At 43.9% G+C, this 25,125-nt stretch overlaps 1 protein-coding gene across 13 annotated transcripts in view; it reads right to left on the bottom strand.

Annotated features, from left to right (window-relative positions):
- The window catches only part of AAK1 (AP2 associated kinase 1), a 167,263-nt gene that overhangs the window by 60,833 nt on the left and 81,305 nt on the right, over positions 1–25,125 (bottom strand). For all 13 annotated transcript variants that reach the window (XM_082643342.1, XM_082643344.1, XM_082643343.1 and 10 more), the window contains exons 4-11: positions 24,020–24,128; positions 22,171–22,313; positions 11,844–11,965; positions 10,410–10,491; positions 9,770–9,902; positions 6,762–6,865; positions 4,361–4,440; positions 302–456 (exon numbers count right to left, since the gene is read on the bottom strand). In XM_082643342.1, coding sequence (XP_082499468.1) covers positions 302–456; positions 4,361–4,440; positions 6,762–6,865; positions 9,770–9,902; positions 10,410–10,491; positions 11,844–11,965; positions 22,171–22,313; positions 24,020–24,128 — 928 coding nt within the window. The remainder of the gene's footprint in view (positions 1–301; positions 457–4,360; positions 4,441–6,761; positions 6,866–9,769; positions 9,903–10,409; positions 10,492–11,843; positions 11,966–22,170; positions 22,314–24,019; positions 24,129–25,125) is intronic.

Consider the following 25,125-nt stretch of genomic DNA (forward strand, 5'->3'; position numbering starts at 1 on the left):
AGAGGGAGGCAGGGGACGAATGGACCACGCCATAAAATCAGGGCCAAGACTAGAAAAAATAGAGACAACAGGCTTCAGTGGCCTTGGAGATCCACTGGAGAATTCAATGAGAGGCCTTCCTTTTGGCCAGCCATTACCCGTACAACTTCAACGGCAGCTCATCTCTAGTTCCTCAAGGAAAACCATTACTCTTTACATGTCTCTAGATTCCATTCCAGGAAAAACCAGGCTTTCCAAGACTTCTCTACGGTCCGGGATGACAAAGAGGTGTACCAAGTTTCAAACCAACCTAGTTACTGACCTGTGGCCTGAGGTGGGGGCTGAACTGTGGCCCTCTTTCGAGGTGTCAGGGCTGGCTGGATGGGAAGGATTCCTGGGTTGGGCTGAGTCTGCCCAGCTTTAGGCCTCTGGCGGGGTGCAATTGAAGTCTCTGTGGTGGGAATGGGATCTGTCAGTCTAGAAAAAGAAAAGAGGAAAAAAAAAGTTGTCTGTTAAAGGGTGAGAAAATGAAGAGAGGGTAGACAGAGTCCCTGATGTATAAGCTTTCACCTCCACATTCATCCAAACCTTCCATATCCACTTAGTCAACATTTCCCAAAGGGTATTCCACAGGATGTTACGTGTTACTAGATGTTATGAAAAAAAAAAGGTGGGCAAATAAGTTTTAACACACTGATCAAAATATCAAAATAGCAGATTCCTTGCTAGAAAAACTTTTCACGTGTGAACTTGCAAGGAATACCTCAAAGAGAGCATTATACAGAATGCAACGTTTCTCAAACTTTTTTGATCTCGGGACCATTTTGCCTAATACTTCTTAGGATTTCCTAGAATATACTTTGATGATAATGCAAAGAGGGGTTTAAAGCAGGTGGTTTTCAGACGTAGAGGGACTCAAACTTGATTCGAACTAGCTGTCAAAATGGTGTCTCTATAATAAGAAGCATCAAATGAGTTAATCCAATAACGCAACTAGAAGGAATAAGTAAATAACACAAGATAAAGGATTTGGGGAGTGTGACAGGAACTCTATTTCCTCCAATACACATATTTGCTTTTTTCCACGGTAATAACAATTTTTAGCTGGACATAGGGTCACCCAGAGTAAAAATCACATTGCCCAGTCTCGCTTGTAATCAGGTATGGCCATGTGTCTAAGTTCTGGCCTACGTAGGATATAAACAGATTGTTATGTAGCAGTTTCTAGAAATGTTAACAAACTCTGTGCATGCTCTATGTCTCTCTTCTTCTTTGGCAATTCCTGATCCTGCTGCTTGGAAGAGGGATGCTGCCATATCGGTCTATGAGGGCATGGCCACAACCATAGGGATGGTGGAGTGATGAGCTTAAAGCAGCCTGGGTACCTGAGGGCTTTGTGGAACAGACCTCCATATGAGCCCTGGATTACTTGCCTCCAGATGTTGTTTACTTGAGAGAAAAAAAAAATCGATCTTATATAAGCCACTGTCATTTGCACTTTCTAGAACTCATAGCCAAATCTAATCTAAATGAGTACAGAGTGTGGTCTGCTTGCTCCCTGTGATGGTGCTACTACAGCTCAGGTGGTAGCTTCCCTTGATTTAGAGCAATGCAGGCAGCTGGCTACTGTCTAACTTAGATCAGAGTGGCTATCCTTTGAAAATGCACTTTAGGGAGTAATAGCTGAGGTGAAGGCCAAAATAAACAAGCTTCGTGAATATTTCCAAAATATATCTGGCACAGCCTCCAGAAAATGCAAAATAGGAAGCAGAACAGCTGGCCCCATGTCCTTCCTCATGACATGTCTCCAAGGCAAGCCCATTCTGGACCCTGAGGCTTTTCACTGGCATCCTGCTCTCATGCTGGGTGGAAAACTGGTAATATAAAAGCTATGACATTGGAGAGGCTGTGACCTGGGGAAGGGAGGTGGGAAGGAAAACAGGACAGATGCTGGGAAAGAGGAGAAAGGAGTCAGAAAGATCAAGCCAAGGGCGAGGGAGGTAAACAGACTTCTGTAGAAAACCAAATGCCAAGAACCTCCACACTGGTCTCCTAAGGGTAACGTTTTTAGAATCAATGGGATTTGGAGTCAAAGAAAACCGTACTTGAACTCTAGCTCCCCACTAACTAACTGTGATAATAGGCATGCCACTGAACCTCTTTTAGCCTGGGGTCCCTTATGTATAAAATGGAGATAATAATACCTACTTTATGAGGCAGATGTGAACATCAAATGTATCAATAACTGTAAAACCATTTTATAAACTGAAGCGTGCTCAAAATGTTAGTTTGTATGGACCTCAGTATATTTTAAGAAAATACAGACCTCGAAGCCAGGAGATCTGGCTCTAAGTTGCCCTATCTGTGTGATCCTGGGCAAACCACTTAACGTGCAGAGGAGGAAGAGTGAGGATGCTGGAGCTCTGGTTCTTCTGCTAATCACATACTGACTAACTACCCTGAGCAGCTGACTTACAATTCTGAGTCTCTGTTTCCTTATCTGTGAAGTGAGAACAGCAACAACCTCACAGATTTGTTTTAAGGGGGGGGAAAAGGTCATCTTATTTATGTAAAGTACCTAGTATGGTATCTGGTATATGTGATGCCTCAATGAATAGTGGCTACTTTAAAAATAGAGTTTGAGGACAATTCCCTGGTGATCCAGTGGTTAGGACTCTGCACTTTCACAGAGGGCGAGGGTTCAATCCCTGGTTAGGGAACTAAGATCCCACGAGATGCTTGACGGGGCCAAAAAAAAAAAAAAAAAAAAAAAGGAATCTGAAAGAAAAACCCACCTCTCAGGACTGGGGAGCAAATGTGATCACGCAAATGAAATCACTGCAAATTATATATAGGACAGCTTAGATCCAAATCTCTTGTCTGTAAGGTCTGTATATTCTTGCAGCATTACTGAGGTCCATACAAACTAACAGTTTGGGCACCATAGAGTTTATATAAGTAACACAGTCACAGGAGTGTTTGATGTTCACATCTGCCTCATGATGTAGGTATTATTTTCTCCTTTTTACACAACACAGTACCACTCAAACGTCAGCAGGTATTATAATTTTTATAAATGTGTATGCTTTGTGGGAATGGATCTTTGCTTAGCCTCTATACATACCAAGTCTGGGCCTAGTACAAGATGGCCATAAGCCCAAAAGATGAAGCTAATTAAATCAGCCCCAAAAGCAATTCCTAGAGGTGAGCATGGCAGACTTACTAACATATAAACAGACTGCAAAGTAATATCATGGACGTAGTTTGCTAAGTTCATTAAAAACCAAAGTCTTATTACTTTAGAGCCACATCTGGAATAGACACACAACAGGAATTCTATAAATATTCAACAATTTTCTAAAGCAGAAGTTATTTTACTCTTTTATTAAAATTCATATATTCCCATCTAGGGTGCTTTGTTGATACAGTTTGCACTAAGGCTTCCTTGCCATGGGAGTGTGGTAGAAAAGGAGGGTATAAACAACTCTGGGACTACCCTGAGAATTTGCCATTTGGAAGGCATGGCGGCCATGAGGATGTGCCTTGCAGACCTTCGACTACCAGGGTGTAAAAGACCAAGTGGCCCAGCTATTGTGCTCCTGAAATCCACTGCCCTGTGTGCCCTGAGGCCACGCTTCCCAGAGGCTGCTCTCAGCCATAATGTCCCAGCCACAAGGATACTAAGGCAGGCCCGTTCCTAAAAGACAGGACTCCTGGACAATGCACCTTCCTTACCTTGTGTGGCAGGCAGTCCAGGTCACTTGGAGCCAACCTTCTCCTCCCTGCTCTGGGTCAGACTTCCGCGCTTTCTGATGGCTCTCCCAGCTTCCTCGGCACCCACTCTATTTTCTCGCACAGGGGCTATTTCCCCAAATAAAACCCTAGCTTCTTGACTCCTCTCTTGACCTGCTACTTGGAAGAACCTCCGTTATTTAGAATGTGATTACCTAAGATCCAGAGGCTCTTTTGCTGTTCATGGACTCAATGCTTTGACCTGTACTTTCCTAATGTGGCTGGAGCCACAGCAAGTAAGATTTCCTGGAGATTAATGTGGTGGACTAGGCTATGCAAAGGCCAGGACACACGTTTAGCAATACTTAAGGCCTGCTGTCACCGCACCTCTGAACGCCATGCACCTATCCCCAAGCAAAGGGAGTAGCTGTGGGGTTCTTGATTCTCTTTCAGATGTAGATCTCTGTATCTTACTATATTCCAACTTGCACTCCCAAAGAACAGTTTCTGCCTGGGGGAGACACAGCTTCCTTTCCTGTTCTGTGCAGCCTCTGGCCACGGCAGCGTTAAGAATCAAGAACCATAAGGCGCCCTCCCCTGCTACTACAGCAACTGGAGGAGGACATGTGCTCACTAAGGCATGTCTTACCTGGCCTTTGGCTGGGTCTTTTTTGCAGCCGCCTCGCTGGCTTTCACTGGTTCAGGGAGCTTTGCAGGAATGGGAGAGTTCTATAGAATTGAAAGAAAAGTTTAATAGGACACCAGAGATGTTTTAAATAATTGAGATGTAACTGACATGCATTATATTAGTTTCAGGTGTACAATACAATTGATTTGATATTTGTAAATATTGCAAAATGATCACCACAATCAGTCTAGTTAACATCTATCACCATACGCAGTTACAGAATTTTTTTTCTTGTGATGAGAACTTTTAAGATCTACTCTCTCAGCAACCTTCAAATATGCAATACAGTATTACTAAGTATAGTCACCATGCTGTACATTACATCCCCATGACTTATTTATTTTATACCTAGAGGTTTGTACCTTTTGACTCCCTTCTCCCATTTCGCCCACTTCCCAAAACTCACCCCACAGATTTCTTTGAGAAAGAATAACCAGCATGATTGGGCCAATGGAAATACACATTAGGGTCTTCCGGAGTGGCTTCCAGACCCTGATCTCTGGTCTGGGAAGGGAAGAAGTTAACCTAAGTATATCCCACTGGACTCAGCCCCAGTCAGGGAGGCAAAGGATCTGAGAAGGGGACAGAGCAGCCTGGGTACAGCACACTCCACCCCCGTCATTCTCAACCTTCTGGGCCAGGCAAGAGCACTGGGGCTTGATCTCAGCTCCCTCCCCCTCCTACAGCACAGCTTAGAAGTGATGTTATGAAAGGAACGAAAAGAGGTCTGTAAGCTATACTTAAGCTCTCAGCTAGATCTTAGAGAAGTTGGTGCTGACTAGTGGGCCAAGCCAGGGTGCATCTAGCCTTCTGTGAGAACGCTGGGAGAAACCCACAGCCGCGGTGTGTGTGGTTGCTGAGCCAGCCCCTCTTCCCAGCATGTGAGGCACTGCTCAACCCACAAGGCAGGCAGAGCTCCTCGGGCTTGGATTCTGCACCATCCGTCTAACAGCGCCTCCTGTGGTTAGGGAGCCACGAGACCACGGCTGACCACCACTGAGCAAGTGCCAAACGGCTTGAGACTGGTGAAGCTTACTTTTTAAAAAACGAGTTACCAACCTGAATGCTTCCAATCCTATTTCACGTTATTTAACTTCATGAATGGGAAAGTGGGACAGCAAAAGGGATCACGTTGTGTTAGGTTACTGCACAGTATCCTTCGTTTTAATCTGGGAAACCCGAACCATGGAACACTAATAATGAAAGTGGCTTTTAGGAGGCACCTCCATTTCCTTCATGTTTTCAGGTGTGTGTGGGGAGGGGATTTGGGCTAGAAAATTTCTCCTAGCTTCTCTCCCACCCTCCAAGCATTCCTCTCCCAAGGGAAAGGGGGAACTTACTTGACTGATAAGACTGGGAGAGAAAAGTGAGCTGGTCTGGCTTGCCCTCGCCCCACCCCCCGCCATGGACAAGCCTGTCCCTCAGGAACCAGGCGTTCTCGGCTCAGTCATGTGGCGCTAACGTTAGGGAGCCTGACTGGTCAAGCCACATTCCCTGACTCAGTCTTATTAGTAATAAAGCCAACATGCCGAGCTCCATCTGAACGATTCCCACATCTGATTCCAAATGTGGGAGTGAAAGAGAAGTGTTACTTATCAGCACCCTCAAGCTCCAGTAGTGACATCAGAAGTTCATTACTGGAGAAACTATAAAACAATTTGTGATTAGACATTTTTTACTACAGCATCCATTAGTAAAATATTCAAGAAAGTTGAATCATACTATGACATGAAAAATATGCCAAGACTACAAGAAGGGTGTTTGCAAGCACCGTACTCTGAAAACTGTCTGTAGAGTGTAGGGTGACTACATGTAGAAGACATTCTGATGGCCTGACATATGTGGGGAGGGTAGAAGAAAAGGAGTGTGAGTTCCAGACTGGCCAGCAACAGAAGGGAAATCAAGAAAGGTCTGCTACAGCAAAGGAGGAAAGGGACAAGGGGCTTATGTGCCACTAGGCACAGGGGCAAGTCCAGGGCCTTGCCTTAGGGAAGCGGCCCAACCTCCTCTCAGTAAATACAACAGGCACGTTGGCTCTCAGGGAACTGGGACAGCTGACAAGGTAAAGTTGGTCAATCTTTACCCAAAGTGTTCAACTCAATCCCCAGGGTGTTTGCGTGTGTGTGTGTGTGTGTGTGTGTGTGTGTGTGTGTGTGTAAAATTGCCTCAGTTTTATAATTAAATTCTATGGGAAAATTGCATTCCCTTTATAGCAACTCCTTCATAGTTAGCTTTGTTTGAATGCCCCCTACTAGATAAAGCAAGGGACGCCTTATTCATTTAAACAGCTGATTAATACCCCAGGAACACTAAATGACAATTCAATCATGTTTACTTCCCCTAAAAAGCACCTTTCACATACCTGTACATTTGGAATTGGGCATTCTTTCTTGAGTAGTTTAAATGAGAAGTAGGAGACCTGGTAAATATCTGGCCTTTTGTCAGGGTCTGGTTCCAACATATACCCTAAGATAAACATATATGAATTATTTAATAATACCCAAAGAGTTATTACATTAGCTAAGAAGCATAATTTCTCTATTACCAAAATTCTGTCTTTTTAAAATTTTTATTTCTCATAAAACTCAGACAGTATGATGAGACCTTTTCTTCCCCTCTCAGAAAGGGAAGCTCTAACTTTCCTAAAATTTTAAACATCTGCAAGAAAATAACAAAGTTTTTGAATTGTAACAAAGATACTTTTAAGTTCATTCACATTCTGTGCCCTGCACAACAGGGACTCAAGTTCTCAGTGTGGAACTTAACACATTCATCTGCTGGTACCTAGGAAGTTCTGGCCTCCTTCTTTCTTACTATCAGCTAGACAAATGATTTTTCTTGATAATTATAACCAAAACTCAAATTTCATGAATTTACTTATTATTCTTTTGTTGGAGGTACGAGCTGGTTTCCAATCTAAAAGAAATGACAAGATAACAAATACATCTCTGCTTTTACTGTGATCTATAGATCACGTGTCTGTTTCCAGATCCTTTAAGCTTCTGCTCCTTCTGAAGCTGGAAAAATCCCCAGGGGAAAACATCTTTGAGAAGACACACAAACACATACACATACACATGTAAACAGCAATGTAAGGCAATTTATTGCTTAAGTAATCAAATGAATGGTTCGGATCCTAAGTTGAGAAAAGACGGATGAGGCTGCAGCCTTATGAAGGCCTTTGCAGAAGAGGCAGGAGCAGAGATGGTCCTTGAAGGCAGGAAAAAATTTAGTCAGGGCAAAAGCAGAGAAAAAGACATTCCAGGTAAGAAAACAGTCTGAGCAAAGACGGACTTGGAGAAAGGCAACAGAACGCTTTGTTGCAAGGAATAGGGGAACCAAGAGGACAGGGCAGAGGTCTCCTTGTCAGAGAATAAAGGGAAATAAGGTGGGGAGGATGAAACCAGAATATATGGGACCATTGGCAAGCCATGAGGTTTACTGAATAGGGACATGATAGGGTGGTATTTTATAAGATTAATCTCATAGTGAGGGTGTGTTGGACAGACGGAGGCCAGTCCACCAGGACAGGCATGAGCCGACAGGGTCGGTCTATATTATGGTGACAGTGACGAGAACAGAGAGAACGTCAAGAAAACGGGAGAAACTTCAAAGAAAGCATTAATGCTGCTTAGGAAATGACTGACTCTATTCTGTCTTGCTAGCCAGATCCAAAGAAAACTTTAAATTTCAGTCATCTGGGCTTGAATGGCGACACCACTGATAGAAACTGAAAAGAGGAGAGGGGAACCTTGTACTGGGAGTGAAAGGGGGATGTGTGTATGCGTGCGGGGGGATAACAAGAAATGCATTTTCAGACCTGTGAGTTAGGGTGACAGTGGACTCTTCCAACAGTTTGTAAAGTGAAACAGATCAGATTTTAGGAAAGATGCCATGTTACAGACATTCATAAAGAGCTGTTTTTCGTAATATGAATTTGCTGCACAAAAGTAAAAAAAAAAATTTTTTTTACCAAAAATTCCTACCATTCTAGCAATAAATTTGGCGACTTCCCCATATTTCCTTGCAATCTCATTTACATAGCTGCAATTTTAGTACAGATATCAATATAATGCTTTACCTCTGAAAACATCCAACAGCCATTAAACACGATATTCCATTCCTTTAAATACTGCTCCTGCTTTTGTATTAATAAACGGAAGAGGCGGATTGATAAAACTCGTGTAAACTAGTATAATGGAATGGGTAGTCACTTAAAAGCTACTACTATGTTAACTTGGGTACGTTACCTATACTTTTTGAGGCTCCGTTTCCTCATTTGTATAATAGGGATAATTATATTTACTATATAGCAGTGGTCCCTAACCTTTTTGGCACCAGGGACTGGTTTCATGGAAGACAACTCTTCCATGGACGGGGGGGTGGAGTGGGGGGGGAATGGTTCAGGCGGTAATGCGAGTGATGGGGAGCGGCAGATGAAGCTTCGCTCGCTTGCCCGTCGCTCACCTGCTGTGTGGCCGGGTTCCTAAGAGGCCATGGACGGGTACCGGTCCACGGCCCAGGGGGTTGGGGACCCCTGCTATATAGGGTTTTAAGAATTAAATGAGGTACAAGTAGGCCTTCAACAAATGTCAGATGCTCCTCACCACGTTTGCGTCTTCTATTTTCTCCAAGTGTATCCCCACCTAGGACCCAAAGTGCGTTACTCAGGATTCACAATCTGTGATTGTTAAAATGTGGATACTAAACACCTTGACCGAAGTAAAAAGATAATAAAAACCTCTGTTTCTTTAGCGTTCCAATACAGGGGGTTGAGCAGAGATTACTTATTCTGCCACCTGGTTAATGAACATTAGTACATATGCTTATTATGATGATACAAAAGAGTGGGGAATCTTAAAAACATTTTAAAGCATTGAGTTTAAATGCTTTTTATCAAAATCCAGTGATTAACCTAAATGAGAGGAAAAAACCTAGTTCTACAGAGTTATATAGTCTTAATTATGTATTCACTTCAGCCAATGCATGGCAATCATTTTAATTTGAGTTGCTTCCAGTTTTGCAAAGATGAATTTCTTATCGCTTGATATGAGTCAGCTGGACTCCTTTGGTACCACAGCTTTCATACAGACTGCAAGAGAACAGAGCAGTACTGTAATGCTCAAAGCCCAGTTAAGATTTCTGCTCGGGTGGCCAGCCCAGGTGTGAGACCAAGTTTAGATTTCTGGCAAAAAGACTCACCACTCTAACTAGACACCGTTACATGGTCTTTGAGTAACCAACAGTTATCAACTCATTTCTTTATTTGTGCATCCCACTCATCACTCCTGGGATCTAATCCCTTTATCCTCCAATCCATTCGTAGAGATTAGAAATAAAAATGTGAAATCAGAAACTTGAAATACTTACTAATTAGGCAATGCATATCTTGGGAATATCGAGAGTTATCAGGAATTGTGAAGTTTCCATCACAAATTGCCACTTGACTCTCTCCAAATGGCAAAGTGAAGTAGCATAATTTATACAACAAACATCCAAGAGCCTAAAAAAATAAAAAAAAAGCAGATTGCTACTAGTGATTTATTTATCGTAACTGCAAATGGGTCTGCTGAGAGATACTGGCACCATCCACATTTACAGCCGATCTAAACACTCTGTACTATTAACCCACTAGAAACTTGAATTTAGAACCAACATTACTGTTTATCTGCTAAGTTATAGTATTTCTATCCTCACTACCAAATTGTGCTCCAATAAAGAACAAGTATTCAGCTGGTTTTGCTCTTAAGAACTAGTAACACATATGTGAAAAACACCTAAATAATGGGCAGGTCACCCGAATAACTTTCACAGAGGTCTAAAGTAATTTTCTTTGACATGCTTCAAGAAGCAGTGCCTCATCACCTCGAGTCAAGAATAACCCTGAGGGATAAGTAGACAATGATATGGTACAGTGGCCACTCTTGCTATGGCACTGTCTGCATTAACTTGGGAGTTAATGGCCAAGACTGCTGACATCTGAGATGTGGATAGGTTAGTTGACACCTACCCAAATGTCTGCCTTCGTAGTGATGATTTTGCCACTGTACAGGTTGACCATTTCTGGTGCTCGATAGGACAGCGTTGTGTATCTACAATCAAGAGATTCATTTTTTGTTAAATATGTCAATGCTATAATTAAAAACCAGGGGTAGCAGAATTACTTTAAAAAAAAATATATATATATATATATATATATGTATATTAGTGGAGTCTAGTTCCCTGGGAGCATCCTGGAGAAGACAGTATGGAATATTAGCGCAGGTGAAATGAAGAGCTGTCCTTGGCACACACCCACGGCCCTCTAGCTGCAGTCCTTCCAATCTAAGAGCAGGTGGGGACGCAGACACTAAGGTATTAAATAAACTCTAAAAGCAACTTTTCTTGCTCCTCAAATAACAAAATCTTCTCCTGTAAATCCTCGTGGTCTGATAGTATATCTGGCTGATTTGTTTTTTTTAAAATAGTAATCCCTTTAGATGTGGCTCGACACAGAGATGTAATACTGGCTGGAACACTCAGGAGGATAAAGTGGGTCCTGGCTAGGCTGGGAGGTGGATGGATCTTTGCTGCCAGCATAAGGCTGAAACAACAGTTTTCCTCTTATCTCTGGCTCAAGAAAAGAGAAGGATAAGCTCATCTTCAAAGTGAGAGTCTTAGTGTTACCAAGCCTGTGATTTGCGCTGCTAGAGTCTCTAGAGCCCAGAGGGCTCTGCGGTTTAGGTGCCCATCAGGGCCTTGGACCGTAAGTCTTCCTGCCCCAGGCTTGGTTGCCAGGGGTGAAGCAGGAAAGGAGAGAGAGGATCAGGATATGTGTGCACTCTAGGCTGCTGATTTATGAGCAGTAAGAGTGAGTGCTGGTGCCTGTGAAAAATCCAACACTCTGGACAACAGGCGAAAATGGGTCAGGTTCTTACTGGAATCACAAATCTAAAGAAGCTTTTTTCTCGTGGAAGTCAGTGATTCACTATCTGTAGAGACTTTAACAGCCCTACGCACCATTAATTCCACTAGACTGCAGGTGAGCTCCTTATGAGCAGGAAGGAATACACAGCCATTTAGGTTTCAGTAAAAAGCACAACCAACTGACTGGTAATGTCACAGCTGTTGTGATCCCACTTAAAAGCATCACAGTACTTCTAAGGTGTGTGCACCTTTTTAAGGGCTATGTGATGTAAATCAAAAGACCTATGTATAATGACCATAGGACCATTGACAAAGTGCTGTAAGATTCTTTCATTTTACTCCACTGCTCATTGGTCATGAACCCCTTCCCCATCCTCCACTTAAAATCCAACAACCCAACTGCCAACATGATGATCTGAGACAAGGAGCAACTGACAAGCACCACTGTCTTCTCACCCTGACCTTCTCAATCATGAGCTGAAGGTAAAACTGCTGATCCGATAATGGATAAAATTCCGAGAAAGGAGGAAAAGCTTACTTCTTAATCTCATCTTCTACTGCATTGACTCCTTCAGTTTGTGGATTCTGGAATTTGTTGGTGGCACTTCCAAAGTCACACAGGACGTAGTGGCCTCGGTCATGCAAGAGAATATTTTCAACCTGAAAAACATCGCCCAGCCGCCCATTCCAAGATATCGTTTAGTAATGTGTTTGAAAAGTTGGTTTGCATACACATCAATAAGATACTTTATTTCTGATAATCTCATTAATGTGCACAGGAAAGTTATTCTCCTCTAAGTATGTCAACAGGGGTCATTCCAAGTGGAACAAAAAAAAGATGCACAGCAATAGGGTAAAAAAAGGAAATTCAACAGTGGGGAAGCAAGAGTCCCATTTTTCCAGATTTCTAGTCACATTTCTCAGCTCTGCAGAAATAATCCTTATAGTTTTAAGCCTCTGTATCTTTATTCCTGCCTTTCTTTCAGTCTAAGATGCTCCCGATGATCACCAGCTCCCTACCTAACTATCCAAATCCCATTCACCTTTCACATTCCAGTTCCAATGCCACCTCTTCTTTGAAGCATTCCTCAGGCCCCCACTCAGACAAATATCACTCCTTCCCTACGTTCCTTCAGTACTCTGTTCTTCCTGATGTCAGTGATTTCATTTGGGCCTTATAAACACATATATCAATTTCTTTACTACAATAGGTTAGGATTTTCTGAATTAATAAATATTTGCTATATTTTGGCTACTTCTCAATGTGATTAAAGGCCTGTGGGCAAATGCACAGTTCTCCTGTTAAAGTAACATCCTTATATATATATTTTTTGTTTTGTTTTGTTTTTGTTTTTTTTGCAGTACACGGGCCTCTCACTGCTGTGGCCTCCCCCGTTGCGGAGCACAGGCTCCGGACGCGCAGGCCCAGCAGCCATGGCTCACGGGCCCAGCCTCTCCGCGGCATGTGGGATCTTCCCGGACCGGGGCACAAACCCGCGTCCCCTGCATTGGCAGGTGGACTCTCAACCACTGCGCCACCAGGGAAGCCTCCATCCTTATATTTTTATAGATGAATTCTTTGGGCAGTGAGTTAGGAGTTCTGGGTAGGAGGGAGCTTCTGAAGACCAGACCCTAGTGAAATCCTTGGTATCAAAGGACACTGCCAAAGAAATAACAACTCCAAAACAGTGGGCACCACTGTACTCACGATGTATTAATTTTTGGTATAGGTGAATTGAGCTGACTGGTATGCTGGAGGACAGACCTGGCTATACGTGGGCAGTAAAATGGCAGCCAAAAAAATCTTGTTAGGTCAGTAAGTCTGTAGTCTCCATTGCCTTTTGTCTTCAGCCTTCCAAAGACTGATCACCTTTGGATAACAAAGGTAAGAGTAGACTATAAGCTCCTTAAGAACAAGCACAGATATTTGTAGTCTTCTCTACCAATGCCTAACATAGTGCTTAGAACAGAAAATGTTGGTTAAATGGAATAAACTAAAAAAGAGAAATGCATACAACACCCTGTGTGTGTGTGTGTGTGTGTGTGTGTGTGTGTGAGAGAGAGAGAGAGAGAGAGAGAGAGAGAGAGAGTCTGTCAGAAATAAGATAGGAGCCACCAAATACCCAGGACCTTACAATTACTGCTAGTCCTTTTAAAAATATCTTGTCAATTATGATGTCTCTTGCTTCTATACTTTAATTCTTCTAAAATTATATACCATAAAAATGTTTATTTTATAGTCTGTATCTGCTAAATCCAATACCTAAAGTCTTTGCTGCAAACTGACTCTGTAGTTTATTGTTTCTTATTCCTACTGAGTGTCACTCACGGTACTGCTGTGAGGGGTTTTGTCATTGTTGTTAACTCATGTTCCTTGGAATTCATCTGTGGGAAGCCTTGGAGGCCTGAGTTTAAAGTCTATTATTCTCCCAGAGATAATTCACTTATGCACCTGGGGCACTAATAACCTATAATCACTTTAATTTACAGTTTTGACCTTGGGATTTTTAGCCACACAGGCAGTGTGAACTATGACCATAAACTTGCGTGGATACGCTCTTGTGAATAAGAATTCTTAGGGGAGACTTGTTTCCCGAAGACAGGGCAGAGTCAGGCAAATATTTCCACCATCTACAGCTTTTTACAATGCTCATGAGTTTAATCTATGTACACCAAGTGAAACAGTCAAGCTATCCTGAACGTATACTCACTTTAGGAACCTAAAATAATTCCAACAAGGCAACATTAATATTTCCAATCGAATTTAGAGGTTTTAAAAAGAACTGCTACCATTTACTGAGCTTTTACTAATACAACTACCACTGTCTCAGCACTTTACATGGATTATCTCATTCAATCCTCATAGTAACAATGTAATAATAATCCCTGTTACACAGACAGAGAAAGTGAGGCTCACAGTGATTAAGGAAGGAAGTGAACCTAGGCAATCCAACTCTAGAGAAGGACAGGGAATTGTCTTTCTGCCAGGGCAGGAAGCAGGTTAGAAGCAGAACAATTACTCCAAGCCCCCCATCCCCATCCTCCTACCCTGGTAGGGATGACTACACTCACCCAATGTACTGGATACAAGCTTAAGGCCAGGGGTATCTTAGTTCTTTATGTTCAGAAATGTCCCTATAATTAGGAACCTAGTCAATGAGGAACCAAGTGTCTAAATACTAGTCAGGCTGATTTGCTCAATGTCTGCTAAGCATTCCCCATATTGACTAGTTTGTCTTTTTATTCAGTTGCTCCCTCCACTAGTCAACTCCTAGCCATTCTTCAAGGCCTTGCTCAAGCCATAACTCCTCAGTAGAACTTTACATGGCCGCCCTACAAAAATCTACAGAACTTACCACTGCTAGGAAGGGATGACAAAGACCTTCCGTCCAAACCAAGCCATGCCCACTGGTTACTTATCCTCTAGTCTATGGCTGTTTTTAAGCTCCAACAGCAGAGTCAAGCAGTTGAAACAGAGCCTATATAGCTGACAAGCCTAAAATATTTATTCTTTGGCCCTCTGCAGAGAAGTTTGCCAGCCTCTGGTCTATAATTATATTATGCTCATGTGTCTCCTACAATACCTGGCCAGTATTTCACACACATAAGGGACCCCTAAATCCCTTACTCAGTATCTTTCAGCAACAATCTTCCTTGCTGGCCTCATACATCCTACAGGGCGCCTGTGAAACCATGCTTCTCCTGTTGTATGTGTGCAGTCCCTTCCTGAATCAGATTCTCTCCTTCTAATGTTGGAATGTACAATCTAGAAAACTGAAAAGTGAATTCATATCAAAACACAAACAAGGTAGTTCTAGGGACCAAAATCACTGTTGGGGAAGGGAGGAAAGCTAAGTAGACAAAGGACAGAATAAAAGATGATGCACATCGGGGCTTTTTGTTTTGTCCCTCCCCCCCCTTAAAAACTAGGTTTGTATTTCTGGTTAGTTCCAGACTGACAGAACTCAGGAATTATACTATATCTAACCTGGTCCCCAGTTGGCCTCCCTCCCTCCCACAAAGATAATATTGTACAAAACTATATTTACAGGAAAACCAGTTAAAAATTAAGGGTGTGTACAAAAATACACAAGGGAGCCAGAGATATCAATGTAGGGAAAGCCTGAGCAATATCAAAGAACTATCAATTCAGAGAAGAAGCATAATCCCTGCTTTGGTTACTGTGCAAGTCTACTGGGAGGATCAGTTGAGATTACGAAGGTGAGATCGCTTGGCCACAGCCACTTTAGCAGTAGCTGCAAGCTCCGCCCTCTCTCTATCCGTCCCTGTGTAACACCAGTGAAGACCTCTGAGCTCCAGATGGCTGCTGCCTGCATCATCGCCAGCACCATCATCAACAAAACACTTAACACAGAGCATGACACGTGGCAACCACACTGCACCTGGGGTTCAGAAGACCTCAGGGACTATTTTAGATGTCTGGCCTTGGACCAACGTCTTTGGGCTTGTTTCTCATCTGTAAAGTAAAGCTGATAATAATTCTATCACTGTTCTTATGAAGCAAGTAAGAGAATGAACTGTAAATCTCCCTATACACGTGTAAGATAGGTATTGTTATCATTCCTTTATTAAAGAAATACATTTGAACTCCTACTACCTCCTATTACGTGCCAAGTACTTTTCTCGGTGAACAAATCAAAGTTCATCCTCTTGTGGAGCTTAGGGTTTGGTTTTTTTGGGGGGCCACATTGCATGGCATGCGGGATCAAACTTGTGCCCCTGCAGTGGAAACATGGATTCTTAACCACTGGACCGCCAGGAGGTCCCTTATTTTATTTTTTAATTTTAATTTTATTTTATTTTTGGCCATGCTGCAGGGCTTGCAGGATCTTAGTTTGCTCACCAGGGATCGAACCTGTGTCCTCTGCAGTGGAAGCGCAGAGTCTTAACCACTGGGCCACCAGGGAAGTCCCTCTCATGGAGCTTAGAGTCCAGTTGATGATTTAAAAAAATAATAATAATAAGTATAACTGCCCGGTAGTGATAAATATTGTGGAAAAAAACCCAGCAGATTAAATGTATGTAAAATAAAGAAGGATGCTACTATAAACAGCACAGTCACCCTGATGAGGGGAGCAGCCATGGACCACGTTGGGGACAAGCATTCCCAGTAGAGAGCGGCCAGCATAAAGGCGCAGAGGTGGGAGCACACATGAGGTGTCTAAGGCACAGAGGCAGGCCTTTGTGGCTGGGGCAGCACCATCCTGGGCACCGGAAAACTGAAAACATGGGACCGGACATATTATGGGCTAGCGCTCTTATGAATGAGGAGATGAGATAATGCTGGGCCTTGGAGGAAGTGCAGGACTTAGATAAGTGGAGCTAGGAACAGGAAGGCACAGGGGCAGGATGATATAAACAACAATGGTATCAGCAACTAACAGAGCTTAATATAGGCTCAACCCTGCCCCATGTACGCTTCTACCTACAGTATTTTTTTTTTGCGGTACGCGGGCCTCTCACTGTTGTGGCCTCTCCCGCTGCGGAGCACAGGCTCCGGACGTGCAGGCTCAGCGGCCATGGCTCACGGGCCCAGCCGCTCCGCAGCACGTGGGATCCTCCCAGACCGGGGCACAAACCCGCGTCCCCTGCATCGGCAGGCGGACTCTCAACCACTGCGCCACCAGGGAAGCCCATACCTACAGTATTTAACGAAATTCTTACACAGCCTCACTGTCCGTCTTAACACACGAGAGAACAGAGTCCAGTTACCTAACGTGTCTGAGGTCACAAGGCTGCGAGGGCGGGATTTGGGCTCAGGCTGCCACACCGCTGGGACTTCACCCTCCCCTGCTGCACTGATGTGAGAGAAAGGAAACAATGAGGGCAGGTACCATCGTCCACCTGTGAGATGACCAGGGCTGAGAGAGATTCAAAGAGCTTAGGAAGGTCAAGAACCAACTGGATCTTCATACACCAGCTTCTGGAAGCTTCAGAGAATCTGCACGGTGACTTCGTTTTTGGCCAAGCCCCTCAGGAAGTCGGCCTGACGCTGGTTACCATCACTTACAACCGCCCACCTTTCAGCTCATTGAGAGTTTAACACTGCTGACCTTACTCCCAACCTGTCAGCCTAAGAGCGTTATTAAAGTTGTCACTCCCAAATTCTGCTCACAGCTTTAGCTAAGGGGTCTGGAAAGCCACGTCCTCCTGACCTCTTCATCTTGACAATATTCCAAGCAGATACGGCATCCAGGCACTTCAGCCACAGAGTCTAAATTTTTACCACTGGAAGTTGTGGAGGATTAGATGCATGCAGGTTTTCCAACCTGTGACTCCAAAAATAGGACAAGAATCTTCATCCTATTGTACTTCATGAGATCTATATCTCCTTTCTGACAACTGAGGAGACATTCAGGACTTTTTCAATCTAGAATGTACTTATTAAGTCTTAACCCTTTCTTCCCCTTTCTTAAATGTTAGGACAAACATCATGGTAAAATACAGCAAAACCAAACAAACAGAAACCAAACTGAGAGTAAACAACCCCGGCCTTTGTTCTGGTTTGATCACTGAATTCACTGTGCAGGTCACAGCCTTTCTGGGCAGAGGCTTCGCCGTTGGTAAAAAGAAAGGGCTGGCTAACGTGACCGTCCCAGGTCTAGGACACCCCATGATCTGCAGGAATGACCTCTATCATTCTTCAGAGAGACGGCAATTAAACAATGGGGGAAATAATGAAAATGTTAGAACTATGTCCTGGAGGAGAGACTTTCAATAAAGACCAGAACTTCTGTCATGGTTATTTTTAGAACATAAGCTGCTTAAGGACAGGGACCGCTTTCAGCTGATTTCCCCTCTGGAACTTGCAAGAAAGACCACACACGTGGTAGGCAGGGCAAGAGGGCCCTTTCTCAGTTCTGCGTGTGACCAAGCTGGCCCCCGCAGAGGGTGACACTGGCTCAACACGGGGCCCTACAGTCGGCCTGGCCTGTGCTTCCTCCTGTGCCCCACAGACTACTCCCGAGGCGCCTGGTTGCCAAGGGACACCTCGTTCACAGCGGAGCAACCGGGAGACCAGCCACCAGCATGTTCTCTGGCCAAGAGGACAACAAAGGACTTCTTGGCTCTGGCTACTGCTAGGACTGTGCTGGCTGGTTCTAGCCATGACAGGGAGCTCAGAGTGGCCAAGGCCCTGTGACGCAATGACAGAGCCAGGGCAAACAGGAAGCACAGGGGGACTTTTCACGCCTGCCTAGGAAGTTGGCAGTGCAGCAGGCAATGTGACTGCCCACCAAGCACACAGTAGTAGAAGTCAACAGGATCTAACATGCTAACAAAAGCATCCAGATGGCAATGAGTGTAAGATTTGGGGAATTTGGGGAAGCTTCCGCAAAACAACGGGGAGTCAACGACTAAAACCAACAGCAACAGGACTCCTCTAGAACAATCACCAACAAGGCCTCCTCCCAGGGGCCCCTATTTACACTCCTTATTTCCAAGGTCAAGGAGAAAGGGAAACAAAGTCTCCTGAACCACTACTGGTGAACCAGCAGCACACCCGATGGTCTTCAATACTGACTGAACACCATTACTGTGTGCCCTGCCCTGGGTGACGGAGGGGCAAAGGGCAGGGGCTGAGGAGGAGAGCGTGGCAGCCACTCACTTGTACCCCAGCCTTACCCTCAGATTCCAGTTTGCTCCGAGTTTCTCTGCTGAGACATCTCACAGGCTGTTCAGAGCAGTTCTGGCTGCTTGAGACCAATCCCCGACCGTGTCCCCAGGCAAGACACTGAGCTCTGTGCCTCAGGTTCCCATCGTGGGTGACGCCTCTCCACCACCTCACAGCAGCACTGATACACTGGGAATGGGTAAACTGGGCAGGTGCTATTTACAGGTATGAAATGATTATCATTTAGGCCTTGTTTAATCCAACAGATGTTGAAAAAAGTTACAATAAAGGAAGATTTTGTTTCACATGGGAGTAGCACTCTCTAAAAGGATGCTCCATGTCCCTCTTGGTCTCTCCCCTTGCTCTCACCTCCCTGGATGCCCGCTCAGGACTTTCCACGCCAAGGATGTGCCTGCACACTGACATGCATGTTCTCCTTTAGCCTCACCCTGACCCTAACAAGGCTGGTGCTGTTGTCTCCACCTCACAGACGAGGAAGCTGAGGCTTTGAGGCTAAGTGATAAGAAGAGCAACCAAGGAAGCTGAGGGCCCCGGGAGAACACGCTGCACAGGGGTCATGGGGAGAGACAGTCACAGAGGAGGCAAATGCCCTAGGCAGGAGAACGAGACAGGGATAGAAATGTGCCCTGTGCATCTGACAACATGAAGGACGCTCATCACTCACAGAGCTTACAATACAGTCGGTACAAGTTACTGTGCTATAGAATCTGAGTTCCAATATGAAATCGAACCCCATCTGCCCTGGGGGGAGAATGGGGTTCTGGAGAAACCTGAGCTCATACGGGTCACAGAAGCAGTGCTGGTGCAGCTGGGCCACACTTCTCCCCCTTTTCTTTGCCCCTCATGAACTCTTCTCCAAGGCAGGTGGCAGGAAGAAAGGTCAGGTCCTAAAATGTTGGTACCACTGCCTATTTTGCAATACATGCTAACATGCCCAAGAATTTCACTCATGGTTAAGGCAACCAGAAATAAACCGTCAAAACCTGAAACTAATACAACATTGTAAATCAACTATATTTCAATAAAAAAAATAAAGTGTCATTACATTCTTAGAGCAGTGGCCTGCAGTCACTCTAGCCTGGTCTGTAACTGGCCCGGTACCAAGCCCTTACTTATCTCCTCACCTTCAAATGCCTTCTTGTTCCCTTCTCTCAGCAGTGCTCGGGCCCTGCTCTCTGCCTGAAATGCCCTTCATCCTCTCTGTGACCACCCATATCCCACCAGTCCTTCAAAATCCGACTTTTCCAGAAGGCTTCAATCACCATTGCCAGATCCCACTATCTGACCACATATTAAGCCATTTGAATCTCTTCCATTCATCACTTTGTTCTATAAAGTTTTGTATTTCACTTATTCAGGTTTTAATTCCCAATATTTCATTTACATTCTCTCACCAATCCTTTAACATGATGAGCATAGGAACAATGTTGCATCTGCACTGTCCCCACAGAACTATGTACTTGTACGATGTGAGGCTCATAATATTCACTGAGATGTATCCTCCTCGCTCCACTCAGAAAAGGGGCTGACTGTGGGCAGAGGCACACTGGAGAAGGCTGTCCAAGGCTGTTGGAGCCTTCACACTCACTAGGGTGGGAAGATAAAATAGGACAATAACAAGTGGTAGGTTAGTGTGAAGAAATCGGAAACCTCATATGTTGCTGGGGGGTTGTAAAACAGTGCAGCCACTTTGGAAAACAGTGTGGCAGTTCCTGAAACAATTAGAGTTACCATATGACCCAGCGATTCCACTCCTAAGTATGTACCCAAGCGAACTGAAAACATATGCCCACATGAAAACTAGTATATGAATGTTCATAGTAGCCTTATTCATAATAGCCAAAGTAGAAACAACTCAAACGTCCACCAGTTGCTGAATAAACAAAATGTGATATATCCACAAAATGGAATGTTATAACAAAAAGGGACGAAGTACTGATATACGCTACAACATAGATGAACCTTGAGAACACTATGCTTGTGAAAGAGGTCACACACTATACAAGCCCATTTAGAAGAAATGTCCAGAATAAGCAACAGAAAGTAGATTAGTGGTTGCCAGGGGCTGGGACAAGTGGAGAATGAGGAGTGACCCCTAATGAATACAGGGTTTTTTGGGGGGATGATGAAATTTTCTGGAATTAGACAGTGGTTATGGTTGCACAGCCTTGTAAATATACTAAAAGCCACCAAATTGTACATTTTAAAAGAGTGAATTTTATGGTATCTTAAAGAAAACAAACAAACAAATAAACTAAAAAACACCCTCAGAACAGAAATGCTAGTATGCGGCTATGATCCTCAAACTTTAGAATATACAAAAACCACCTGGGGTGCCTAAGATAAAAACTCCTGGGCTTCCCTGGCACCATCACAAAAATTATAGCCCAAAAGATTCAACAGGGAACCCAGTAGCCTGCATTTAACAAGCACACTAGGGGACAGTGATGCAAATATTAGCCATGAAGCATGTTTCTCGAAACATACGTATAATGAAAAGAAATTGTAACTTAGAATCAGGAGAGCTGGATTCAAATTCTGGTACTGCTCCTTCCTAGTTACATGACCTTAGTCAAATCACATAACTTCTCAGCTCCTGAGTTTCCCCAAACATAAAATGCAAAGAAGAATGTCTCCCTCCCAAGAGACAGTGCACATAAAGTGTCTAACAGAATACCTGGCACATTGTCAGTGCTCCAGAGATGCTAGTGAATCCTAACTGGGTGCCAATTCCATTCAACGAACATTGTCAAGTGACTACAGTACGAAAGGCCCGGTGCAAGGGGATGGTAATTAGTAGGACAAATTTTTAAAATCACCAATTAATGGATTTTACAAAGTATGAAATAGACTTTAAAGATCAAGCACCACTGTTTATAAATTTCAAATTAGCATATTACTTTTTCTGACCCTGGAAAAGTGAATTTGGGAGTTTATCAGGAAAAACAAAAAAGATGTGTTCAGGCATTTGATGGTTATAAAGAATTTCTGAAAGCTACTTAATAAAATTGATAGCTATATTGTACTGTACTGTTCTGCTATTTATTTTTTTCTTTGTACTTTCTCTCCCCAAGCAGAATGTAAGCTTAGAATCTGGTACCATGCCTTACGCTTTTCTCACATCCCCATAACATCTACTTCATTCCTGGGGCAGACAGAAAATACTCCATAAGAATGCACTTAATGAATGCACTTAATGGTGATCTGTTACCTTCAGGTCACGGTGGATAATAGGAGTTTTGCACTGATGCAGGCGGGCAACAGCTTCACAGGTGTCACAAAATATCTGGAGTACTTCATTCTCTGTAAAACCTGTTTGCAGGCGCTGGTTCATCAGGTTGACCACCTGGCCTCCTGAGAGGGGTGCAGAGCAGAGGAAAGGTTATAAACATTCAGACCCATCACTTATCCACGAGAATGAAAGGCTGTCCACAGAGGAGCAACCTGGACTCGGCCCATCACTGGCTGAGCCAGGACTAAACCCCGGTTATCTTGAGTCCCAGCCTGGGACTTGTTTTCTATGGCGTCAAAACAGTTTCTTCATTATATAAAGCAGCCAGATGTGAGCTGCCCTCATTCTGTCTTCAAGATTAGTAGCAGAACTGACAATATGGTCCTGGCTCGAGTTGCCTGGTTATACTGTCCCTGTTGTGCATTGGACGAGGGCACAGGTTCAACGTGCTGTATCTTTTAGTAAGAGTCAGATTGCACAATAGACCCCGGGAGGAGGAAGAAGGCAGTTTGATGGTCTGTATTTTAGGAACAGCTTGGTCTCTCTGGCTTTACTGCTTGCTGCCTGGTCTGCAGAAATGCTACACCAACATTTAATCTCTAGGACCGAAAGGCTGACGACCTCGCTTAGAAAATTATCCAGCTCCCTGGACTCTCCTACTCCCTCGTCTCTAAACATTTTACTGTCCAAAAAGGAAGAGCAGGAGACAAACTGTCAAGTTCAAATGTGGTAGTATTTGTTTTTTTTTTTGCGGTACGCAGGCCTCTCACTGCCGTGGCCTCTCCGGTCGCGGAGCACAGGCTCCGGACGCGCAGGCTCAGTGGCCATGGCTCACGGGCCCAGCCGCTCCGTGGCATGTGGGGTCTTCCCGGACTGGGGCACGCACCCGTGTCCCCTGCATCGGCAGGCGGACTCTCAACCACGGCGCCACCAGGGAAGCCCCGAAATGTGGTAGTATTTTACAAAATCAGGTTAACAGCTGTTACGGAGAAGGCTGAAATTATCGGTTAACATCACATTTGAAGCATTACTAACATATTTAATTTATGGACAGTATCTGTAAAGGCAAGGAACGTGTTAGTGGAACTAAGGGTGATTACAAAACTGGGCACCGAACGGTGAGACGATGACCCAAGAACGTGAGTGACAGTGGCTTAGACCAAAAAAGCCAAACCTCCAAACAACAGCTGTATGAAATGCAGTCAACTCCGAATAAATTCATGCTACAGCCTGGGTTTCCCAAGATAAATACTGCTTGAAACTCTGAGCTTTCGACTACTTGACTCTACTGTTAAGGGCAGCATCATTTGAATGTAGCTTTCCTGGCAATCACAGATCTCCAGCAAGAAGAGCAGGGTCATTTCCATTAGACGAAAAGGATTCTTTGACCCCCTAATGCAAGGATGGTGGTGCGGGTGGAGAAGAGAACACACGAGTGAGGGAAGCTGAATTGTTCCCTTAGTCTATCTGGAGTTGGGTCTTTATTATGTGCCTTCATCATTTGTTTTAAAGCATCACAAAGAACATATTCATTCTCATTCTCATACATTCGCGTTCATATACAAGCACCAAACCTTCCCAAACCTAACAAGAGGAGAGTTTTGTATTATCTACCGCTCTGAGTTATCTGTGCCACTGATACTCGCCATTGTAAGAATAACCAAGAAGTGACAGAAGGCTCTGTATCTTTTAGCCTCTTAGTTTTCCAATCTTTAAAACCGGAACAACATACGTTAGAGTACAGTGCACATTAACTGAAATGACCCCACACCCTTGACAATCAAAGTGCTGGAGAAATGAGAGCTTAAGGTATGGCGCGTATACTTACCCCTGCAGAAGTCCATCAGAATGAGCACTTCCCACACGTCACCGCTACTCACATTGTTGATACTGGAGTCAATGTAACCCACGATGTTCTTGTGCCCCGACAGGTCCCTCTGTAAAGAAGAGTTGAGAAATAAATTATCAGTTACAGACACCAGTAGAGATAGAACGAGCCAGGCTTTTCCATTAGCCCAGATAACTTCAATACACAGAGACAACACTAACAGTGACGAGAGACAAGACTAAGGGGCAGGGTCAAGAGCAGGTTTCTGCTGGTCTCTGAGGTTCACGGTCAGCTCTTCAACAGCAATTCTGCAACCGTTCTAAACCATAACACTCTCCTGAACTAAATTCTAGAACCAAATGCACACACGGTGTCTACTTGCTCACGGCATCAGTGCTCCATATAAACCAGAAGCAAAGACTCCCATCTCCGGAAACACCGCAGAGGGGCTAACAGGTGAGTGACAGCGTGAACTATTTAAATCTGTGAATTTTTAATTCAGAAAAATGAAACAGATTTTTTTCCTGGTTGTAGGAACACAAGTGAACTCAACTTGACCTTTAAACTAGTCATACTGTTTTTCTCCCTCTAGGAAATATATGAAAAGAATAACTGCTTTTTAAAGTTTTGAAGGGACTACAATGGCATCCAGACCTAAGCATTTTGCTCACAATTAAGCCTTTCAAGCCAACCAACTGGGATATAAGACGGGTTATGTTTCCAGCTCTCCGGTTGGAACTGCATCTCTCAGAGCTGCTTGTGGAATTAATTTTTCAACGAATACTTATTGAGCACCTCCCATGTGTCAGGACCCATATAGACACTGGAAGTTGCCTCATCCCTCGGTCTGGTTATTTCAACATCCATAGAGGCAAATCTTTGTAATGATGATGTTCAAAATCTAAGGTCATTAGTGAGCAAAAACCAAGCAAGTTGGGTAACGGGATTTATGAACAAAGTAAGGTTTTATTTTATTTTTTTAATACATTTATTTATTTATTTATGGCTGTTTGGCTTTGTTGAAGTGCGCGGGCTTTCTCTAGTTGTGGCGAGCGGGGGCTACTCTTTGCTGCGGTGCATGGGCTTCTCATTGCGGTGGCTTCTCT

Source organism: Mesoplodon mirus (genome assembly GCF_964341445.2).
Source record: "Mesoplodon mirus genome assembly, chromosome: 14".
NCBI lineage: Eukaryota > Metazoa > Chordata > Mammalia > Artiodactyla > Ziphiidae > Mesoplodon > Mesoplodon mirus.